The 9391-nt window shown below is 49.9% G+C and overlaps 1 protein-coding gene across 1 annotated transcript; it reads right to left on the reverse strand.

Moving 5' to 3' along the window:
* Positions 1 to 3264: 3264 nt before the first annotated feature.
* Positions 3265 to 4694, reverse strand: RTN4R (reticulon 4 receptor; the record flags this gene model as incomplete). Its single annotated transcript, XM_010194771.1, has 1 exon — positions 3265 to 4694. A coding segment is annotated over one exon (1430 nt), but the record flags the coding sequence as incomplete, so codon positions are not given.
* Positions 4695 to 9391: the final 4697 nt, after the last annotated feature.

Consider the following 9391-nt stretch of genomic DNA (forward strand, 5'->3'; position numbering starts at 1 on the left):
AAAAGTCTCGGAAGATCTGGAAAACATTTTCCAACCCCAGCAAAGCACAAAGCAGAAGGGAAACTGCCTTGCTTTGAAGTCCCCAAACCCTTCCTACCCTCATCAATGCCAGAGCTTACCCTTTGCCTCTTCCAACCTCTAGCAGGTGTTCCTGCTGCCCACTGCATCCCCTTCTTCAAGAATTTGTCATTCAAACGGCCTTCTAGTGCCTGTAAACACAGAAATTGGCATCTGGACAGCAGGAAATCTAGGAAATTAGCACAAGGGACTCTTCTGGGCTTGTGGCCAACATATAGTCCTAGGAGCCACTGAAAGCACAGCAGAGTCAAGCTCTAGAAAGCAGGAAGAGTGTCACTGGGTTGGCATAAAGTGACTCCTAGTCCATTCAGGATGAGTGACAGTAATGTGCCAGTCTGCTTCGTATTAACCACAGGGAGCATCAAAGCCAGACTCCCTGCGATACTGATTTGGGCATGGACAAGCCCAAATCTCAGCTCTGTTCAGGGCCTATTCAGTTGAGGAAATGTCACAGCGTGTAGCCATTCTTTATTTGCTCAGGCTTATCTGATTTCCTCAAGACCATAGACCTGTGGGCATTGGTCCAAGTATTTTGACCACAAGACTCACTAACTACTGTACAAGGGAGACATGCTGTGTGCCCTGAAACTATGGCCAAAATAGGGCTTTCCACAGTAACCTGTCACAGCATTCAGCAATTCTTCTTCTGGCTTTTCTATGGGCTGTGGAGTGGTGCTGACCCTGTGGCCATGGCAAGCTAAGCTGTTCTCTGCTACTGTGCTCCAGCTTCAGGTGTAGATTTGAATCCCTTAAGACTGAATGATGCTTTTTGACGAGTAGGAGAGGTCAGGGCCCGCCTTGGGCAAGCAGGACCTCAGAAAATCCTTCAGCACTGGCATGAAGGGGAAAAATCCTAGTCAGTATGGCAGAAAGCAGCTGGTTATGTACTGATCTCTCACCTGTGCCCAAACTGGGCATGCATGCAGGCATTGGGATTGTCAAGGCTCTGTCTGGCTTACCAAGGCAGTTAGGACTCCCAGGACACAACACTGACTTTTTGCTTCATCTTTTGGGCAGGACAACGAATCTGCACAGAAACACGTCTGGCTCCTCTGCAGAGGCTGGTCTGGTCATGGAGCTGGGATGGCAGCAGTCAGATATGCTGGGATCCCAGAGCCACGCTGCACAGCGCCTCCTGCCCAGTGATACAGCTGGTACTGGCAGACCAGTCCCACCTCAGTGCCAAGACTGAGCTGTTCACCAGTACGGGTCTATGCCACATCTTTTTGGCAGCCCTGGTGATGTATTTGGAGAAGACAGGTCACAAATGCAACAGTTTGGGCATGGCCCTACCTATCACTCTCAGAGGTGGAAACTGGCAGTGGCAGAGGTAGGAAATACCCAGCAACGCCTTGTGAAGCTGTTGCAGGTAGGTCTCAGATAGTGCCATGCTGGCTGCCCAGCTTGCAGCATCGCAGTCTTTCTGGAATGAGAGCCATCCACGCATCCGCCCCTGCTCCTTCTCATGGTCACTGTTCTCTCCTCGTGAGCCATCAAGCCTAGAGACCTTAGCTGGCACTAAGTCATGGCCCTGCTGATGCCCTTCACTCCTGGCTTGTGATGGTCCCTCCTCCTCCAGCTGTGGTTGTTCTGTGCAGCTGAGCACCAGTCCCAGTGCTGTGAGCCGAATGGTGCCGGTGCAGCTTGGCCACCCTCAGCTTGACTTGCACACATATTCCTCTAGTGCATGTTCCCAGGACCTTGCTACACCCATGACACTGCTCCTGCTCTTCTCTGGCCCACCTGCATGTGACAGGCTGGTCTTGCATGCACAGACCTCAATATCTCAACAGTCCTCCTGAAAAGAGGAGCACAGAACAAAATCTATAGTTTAATAAAGAAAAGCAACCTCCTGACAAACTCTGCCATAACCTGGAGTACATGCAGAGTGCTCAGGGGGCTGTCAGCAGCACGAGGATAACACAGCTGGATCTAGGCAGGCGCTTTACATCCCACTGTGTGGTGCTGGGGCACCCAGATACCAGTGGTTTAATTTTCACAGCATCCTGAGGTCAAAGATGGGGGTCATACAGAAGGTGAAGTCACTTGCACAGTGACTGCATGAGGCACTGGTGGCAGAGCTGGGAATGCACACCAGCTCTCCAGGGCAGCCATCCTGAGCTGCAAGGCCAGGAGCTGCATGTTTGGGGACATACACCCTATTCCATCAATCCAAGCCTGAGTGCTGCTCCACTCTGTAATCACCTTCTGGTTCGCTAATCACAGAGCTGAATTATCTGTGCATATAAGAGGGAAAATGGCCCTGCCGGACTTCTTGGGATTGCTTACTGATGTTTCTCTACCTGCATCCTCAGCTCCAAGGGCTGACGTTTCCTGATATTCTGAGCATCCTGAAATATGAATGATTTGGGGCGAGTGCATGGGAAACAGGAGCATCAGCAGTGTGTGTTTTGTGCAAGGAAACCTTTTGCTGGCACCAGTTAAAGCTTGCATAACCGTGACGAGTATGTCTTATTTATTACTGTTGTGTTAAATGCCTTCAGATCAGGGATTACTCAACACCCTTTTAATTTTTCAGCTTTTTAGCTGGTTAGCATACTTCACCCCTTGCAGATGACAACCATGTAGGAAAAAGAAATCTTTATTTTATATCTTTTGTATACTTGTACACAAGTAAAATAAAATGCATATCTATATATACTGCAATCTTGTGAAGGAAAAGGTAGCATTCTTTAACAAATGCTGCCCGTAAACATGGTGTGATGGAATGAATACGGAAAAACTGCAATATTCATAAACATAGGATTAAAACAGCATCAAATTCATTACCTCTGCAAATGGGAACCTGCAATATTGTTCAGTGTGATGTCAAGTTACAAACAGATTTCAGACATTCTTTTCAGAGCATTTCTTACACTTTTTTTTCTCCTGTAAATAAACCATATTTCTTTACCATCTGCTGTAGCAAAAGCTGCTTTGTGGGCAAGTGCAGTTCCGAAGACCAAAGGTATAATTCACAGGTTTCAGGACAAATAAATTATGTACATCTTGGTGTTTGTCTTTTTTGTTTTTTGTTTTTGTGGTTTTTTTATAAAGGCATCCAGTTAACTTTTGTGTAACAAAGCTTTCTCAGGGTGGATGGTAGTTTTGCTTTGTTTGCAACATTTACGGAGGTCAGCAAAAGTCTAGTATTAAAGTGTCATCAACCCAGGAAAAGAGTTAATTTTAGCAGAATAACAGTAAGCTCCACACCAAGGGGGGGATCAAAAGGCTTAGGCTGAGCTGTAACGTGGAGCTGTTTCCTTGCTGGGTGAGGCGGCACTGGGCCTTAGATTTGTTCTTTTTAGAGCAGCCCTGCCTCTTTTTGGTTGGGACTGTGGAAGATTCAATAGGCTCTAGAAATTCTGGTCTCAACTTGGTCAATGGTGGGTCTACAATGCTGGGGAAGGTCCCAAATGGGGAATCGTTTATATGCTTGTTGCTGCCATTTTTGGAAGGGTCCGTCTCAACGTACTTGGGTTTGGACATGTTCTCCTTATCCTTGAGGTGGTTGTTGGAGGATGGCCGGCTGCTGTGGGAAGAAGGACCTGCCTTGCCTTTAGCTTCGTAAATAAAAGATTTATCTGTTTCTGGCTGGCAGCACTTTGAGGAGCCATCGTGGGAACCGAGAGGGGGGAGCCCTGTTGGCAGTTTACCAGATCTGGTCTTAGTGCTAAAAACACTTGTTCGTATCTGGTTGAAGGAGTCGACGCATCCTTCCAAGTCGGCGCTCTGCAGCCTTTTGAGGTCTCTCCCTGCCAAGCGGGGGGGAAGGTGGCACTCCAGCTCTGAGGACGAGCCTTTAAACTGCTTAAACCAATTCCAGAGAGACCGAGCCTGGCAGTCGCAGATCCACTGGTTGCCGTTCAGGCGCAGGTACTGCAGCGACACCAGGGGAGCCATGGTTTCCCCCGTCAGCACGGTCAGGTTGTTGTTAAACAGATACAAGGTCATCACTTTGCCGAGGTCGTGGAAAGCTCGGCGGTGAACCAGGCTGACTCTGTTCTGGTGCAGAAGCAGCCGGTCGAGGTTGATTAGCCCGCGAAAGACGTTCTCCGACAAGCTCTTGATTTTGTTACCGTGCAAAAACAGATAGGTGAGGTTTGCGAGATCTATGAAGGTGTCATCCAGCAGGTTCTGCAGATTATTATCCTGAAGGTAGAGATATTGCAAGGAGAACAACCCTCGAAAAAGCCCTGTGGAGAGCTCCAGGAGCCCACAGCGATCCAGGTGTAAGGTATGGAGGTGAACAAGACCCCGGAAAGTGACAGGGTTGATATATTTCAGGTTCGTGTTGTCGCTGAGATCCAACTCCTCCAGTTTGTTGAGCCCATAGAAGGCTCCAGGCTCAATGAGGCTGATGTTGTTGGAGTGGATCCAAAGGATCGTCATGTTGCGACAGGAGGTGAAGCTGGTGGACCTCACAAGGGTTATCTTGTTGTTGTGCAAGAAGATGCGCTGGCTCTGGATGGGTATCTCAGTGGGGATTGCTGTCAGTCCTTGCTGCTGACAACTTATTGTAATCTTCGGTTCACTGTAGCATACACACGCCCCGGGGCAAGACTCCACTTCTGACTGGATGTTCAAGCAAAGCACCAAAATCAGCAGTTTGCTTCCTAAAGGATAACAGAAATAGTATGCAAATTAGCCAGGGTCATGGGAGAGCACTTTTCTTTGCAACTAATAGATGAGCCTGAAAATCACCCTTCTAAGTGTTGCCACTAACCACAAACAACATATGCCAGGGGAGCCAAACAATTAAAATGCAGAATTAAAAATGCTCTACCACACAACACAATAGCTAAAATCAATATACTTTTGTAGGGACAAAGTCTGAGCACAAACTCAGCCTTTCACACTTGGGAAGCCTCTGACTTTGGTGGCAAAAGAGAGCGATCATCATTATACATTTGCATTGTGGGTCCTGGATGCGCATCTCACACAAGGCCTGTTCCAAAGAGTTTACCACTGAGCAAAGGGGCCATCCCCTGGGGGGCATTCGTCTCTGCCACAGGCATGTCTAACACAGCTCAGCCTATGGGAAAGCACCTGCCTAACTGTGGGGTTAGGCAACTCTGCGTCCCATTCCAGCAGTGCCACCAGCTCCTTGCTTTTCAGGATCATTGAACAGCTCTTCAAAACAAGCAGGTATCCCCAGATGGCACGCAAAAGATGGATATGTGGCTTTTGTGACTTTCCATGAATAATTTCTGACTGATCTGGTCTTCCTGTAGTAAATAACTGTGAGGGATTCCCAGAATAACTTACAGGTCAGATCTGCCTGTAGAGGTCCTGGGGACAAGAGCATCCTTTCCTTCTCTCAGTCATACCTTTATGCCACATATTCTCGCTTCCCTTCCTCTCTCTCCTTTTTCCCTTTGAAACCGTGCAGCCACCAATGAAGAGGAGAAAACAACAGGTTTTTTCCACAGAGGTCAGTACTGTTGTTGGAGAAAACCATGTGCAAGGCATGATTCAGGGATTCCTCAAAGTTTGCCATGTAGAAGTATGTTTTGTGTGTCCCAAGCATGCAGGCAGCCCACCAGGATTGAAGAGCCTGAGAGGACCATTTTTCCCATGGTGATGACCACTCATTTCCTGAGGAGCTGGGCTGCACAGGAATTGCAAGGAAGCATTTTGATCCACCAAATTCACCAGCCCCAGCTGGGATGCTGAGAAAGGGCCTGGAGGATGGGCAGAGATGGGCAGGGGCTGTGCAGCCAGCGTCATCTTCTGCGAGGGGACCTGGGAGGGAGCGTGAACCTCCAGCTGACACCCCCAGAGACCTGCTGTTTCCTACCCACGGTGAGGAAGGCAGGGAAGAGAGGCAGTTTCAGCAGTGCTTTACCAGCAATTAGCAGCAAGTAATTAGTTAGATTGCTCCCTCTAAACTGCATGCAGGAGCTAAAATGAACAGGCAGCAACTGTAGCAGCGGGAGGCTCCATTTGTGAAATACCACGTGCAAGAAGGGACACGTGCGTCTGCTTCCCAGCTCATCACAGCGCCTTTGCCAAAAGGACACGTTCCTCCCCATCACTGGGGATCCCCAGTCCAGGGACAAACAGCGGCTTTCCCTCTTTGCTGCTGTGGAGGTTTTTCCTTCCTTGAAAGACTGAAAATGTTGTGCAGGCATGTTGATGCCTCATTACACCTTAAGGAAAAACAGCAGAGTTCAAAAAGTCAGGCAGAAAGAGGCAGCGATGCAGAATGGGGCAAACTGGGGTGACTGGAGAGAGCCCTGCTGCTCCCAGCCAGTGTGTGCATGGTGCAGCACCCTGGCTCCTGCGGGGCCAAATTCCGAAGACAGCAGCTGCATCTCAACAAAAAGCCTGAAAGGCAATTGCAAAGCTAACGAAGTCAAACCATCTCTGCGGTGAAGTAGCAACTTCAAATACTGACGACAAAGGAGTAAATCATACGGAAATCTCACCAAAATGTTTACTGAAGCAATAACAAAGGTTTTGGAGAAGCCAAGGCGGGAAAGTCGCTTTTCTGCAGTAACAGGCTGGGATCCCAGGCCTGAGTTTTAATCTAGTCAAAATAATTCACCATGTGCAGCTAATAAATCTGTGATGATCCAATGGGCCAACATAGGTGGGAGACTCCTATATATCATAGTCCACATGGGAGAAAACATAACAGCTCAGCATGCAGAGATAATTTGAGCCTGATATTATTAGTTGCTGAGCATCCCTGGAAGGCAGTGTGTGGAGTGCAGTATTATGACACATTCTGGCTGGCTTGTCATGTTTTGACATATCACGTCCCATTGTATGGAGCAAAGTAACACGAGACAACAGAAATTCCCAGCTGGAGATGTGTCACACCAAGTGGAGCCTCCTGGGAAATTAAAACAATGCTGGCAACTCTCTGACCAGCACTATTACTCTCCAGCTGTTAAGAAAAACCTGTAGCCAGAGAAACAGGGGCTTTCTGGAGTTTCCTCCTTCAGTGTTGTGATTCAGATGGGGGGGGCAGGGTGGCACTGGAGCAATGGGATTGACCTCTCTACGCAACGCCACCCACTCCAGCAGAACAGCACCCGGGATGCAGAAACAGCTGCAGGCTCCTGCCAGATGCTCCTCCCTGCCCTGGCAATACCACAGGGGCTGCAGCCTGCTTGGGGGAAATCCAGCTACAACCCAGATGCATGCCACACGCCTTATAACGATGTGACACGCTCACGGTGGAGCGAATGCACAGAACCATTCCTATGGGAGAGGAATCACGACGACAACGCTACAGCTCCAGCTCCAGCCAGGGGAGGAAAGTGCATAGTAACTATGTGTGTACACGGGGAGAGAAAGAGGGAACATGAGGCGGGCGGCAGAGAACAAGCCATGTGTATGAACACCACCCTGCCCTGCGCCACCCGCTCCTGACCGCGTGCTCTCACACCCTCCGGGTCACGCCGTCGTTTGTGCCCTGGGCGCACACCGCCAGCTCTTTCCCATGGACAGGGGTCCTGTCCCAGCATCCGGGGGTGTTCAGGGCAACAGCATGCTGCAGCTCCTCCCCAGCATGGAGGAGCAGAAGGGAGGGGGCAAATCCTGCCCCACTCCGAACCGTGGCTTTTCTTCCTCTGCTGATGCCTGTGAGGCTGCCGGGAGCTGTGAGTCAGTGGCACTGAGAGCTGGCTGCCAGTGGAGCAGTGTAGGGGAATTAATTACAGGCAGGGATAGCCTGTGTGCTTTAATTAGGGACCTGGTGTTCATGAGCTGCTCGGATTAGCTCCTTCCAGCGGAGACAGTTACTGTCAGTCATTTCCCAAAGCTTTTCTCCAGTTAGTGCAACCCAACTATGTCCTGACTGATCTGTGACAAAGCTCAGCACGCCGCAGTTGTCAGAGGGTCCTCGGTCAGCAGAGGGCCTGAAGCAAGTGGAGAAGTGGGTGCAGTGCACAGCCAGCCATGAGAAGTCAAGGCGACCCTTTCTTCCTGAGCCAGACTGGGGTGTGCTGTGGCAGAGACCACAGGGACCATGCCTTGGCCTTCCCCTGCTTTTCTCCATCCCTGGTGTTCAACCAGGAACTGTGCTCAGTGTGTCCCAGCCCACAGTGGCCACCAAGTGGCATGAGCCACCCAGACCTTGCAGCAGGATGGCTTCATCCATCCAGTTCCAGGCAAATACTACCTTGCTTTGTCTGACCAGGTGCCAAGTGACCACTTTAGGACACAGATGAGCACAAGACAGACTCCTAGGACAGGAAGGCTGCTAAGACCTGGCATCAAGCCCTTTTAACACAGCCGCACAGTTTTAAGATGCTTTGAAGCATAGCAGAGCTTGTTCCCGTCTGCCTGGAATATACCCCATTTTTTCAGGTAATGTCTAACTCCAGACCAAGGCCTGCAAGATTGAGACAGGCCAGTAGTATCTCTGTCCTGTGTCCCCAGAGCTGGAGCCTGTCAGCTGAAAACAGGCACCTGTTTTGGTGACCAATGTCATAGCACAAAGCCCAGAGCCAAGCCCCTGTATGCTGAAGTGGAGCGTCGTCACCTCATTGAGCCTCAAGCTCTCACACGGGGCTAGGGCCACAACGCAGGGGAAGATGCTGAGCACTGCTCTGGGGGCTGTATTGCAGAGGTGTATACAGGAACCAGGCACCCCAACACCTATCAGCCAGGCACCCTGGCACAAAACTAGGCACTCCACCTTCTTCTGTTCTCCTCTCCACCATCCTTTTCAATGACCCCCTCCCTTCCATCCTCCTCCCCTCCTTCACAACCACCATGTCCAAGGACTTGTTCAGTTGAGGTGAAGGCAACATCCAGGCGAGCCAGTCCATCTATGGAGAGGCTGGGACATGTCCTGGCAGCGCCCAGAGCCTGTATACTGTCCCGTACACCACATTGCAGCTTATTTCCCTTGGCACAAATCAGAGGGGTACGATCAAGATCTTCAAAGGGTGGCCAGGCAAAGATCATGCAGATGCAGCTCAACACATGCCAGAAATAGTGTGAGTGTCATGGGCTTCTGCTCCTCTTGGGAGGCACCAAGATGCTGAGGGCTCCCAGTGGGTGCTGGCTTGGGAAGAAAGGTCCCTCATCTCTCAGATAAGAAGCCATTCCTACCCCTTCCAGAACATGATTAAAACTTAACTGGGTAGTTCCAGTTAAAAGCAAAAGATGAAAGAAAATCCAGTACCTGGAACCTTCAGTCTCCAAGACTTTGGCTTTGAGTTTAGCATTTGTTCCTCCAGAGCTTTCTTAAAAGCCAGAAACCTCCTTCAGTCAAACTGCCGCACTTCCCCTTTGCCATCTCAGAAGTGTTATGACTCATGGAACTGGGAAGCAATTAAAGTGGGTCCATTAT

The sequence above is a fragment of the Mesitornis unicolor genome, unplaced genomic scaffold, assembly GCF_000695765.1.
Source record: "Mesitornis unicolor isolate BGI_N332 unplaced genomic scaffold, ASM69576v1 scaffold12271, whole genome shotgun sequence".
In the NCBI taxonomy this organism is placed as follows: domain Eukaryota; kingdom Metazoa; phylum Chordata; class Aves; order Mesitornithiformes; family Mesitornithidae; genus Mesitornis; species Mesitornis unicolor.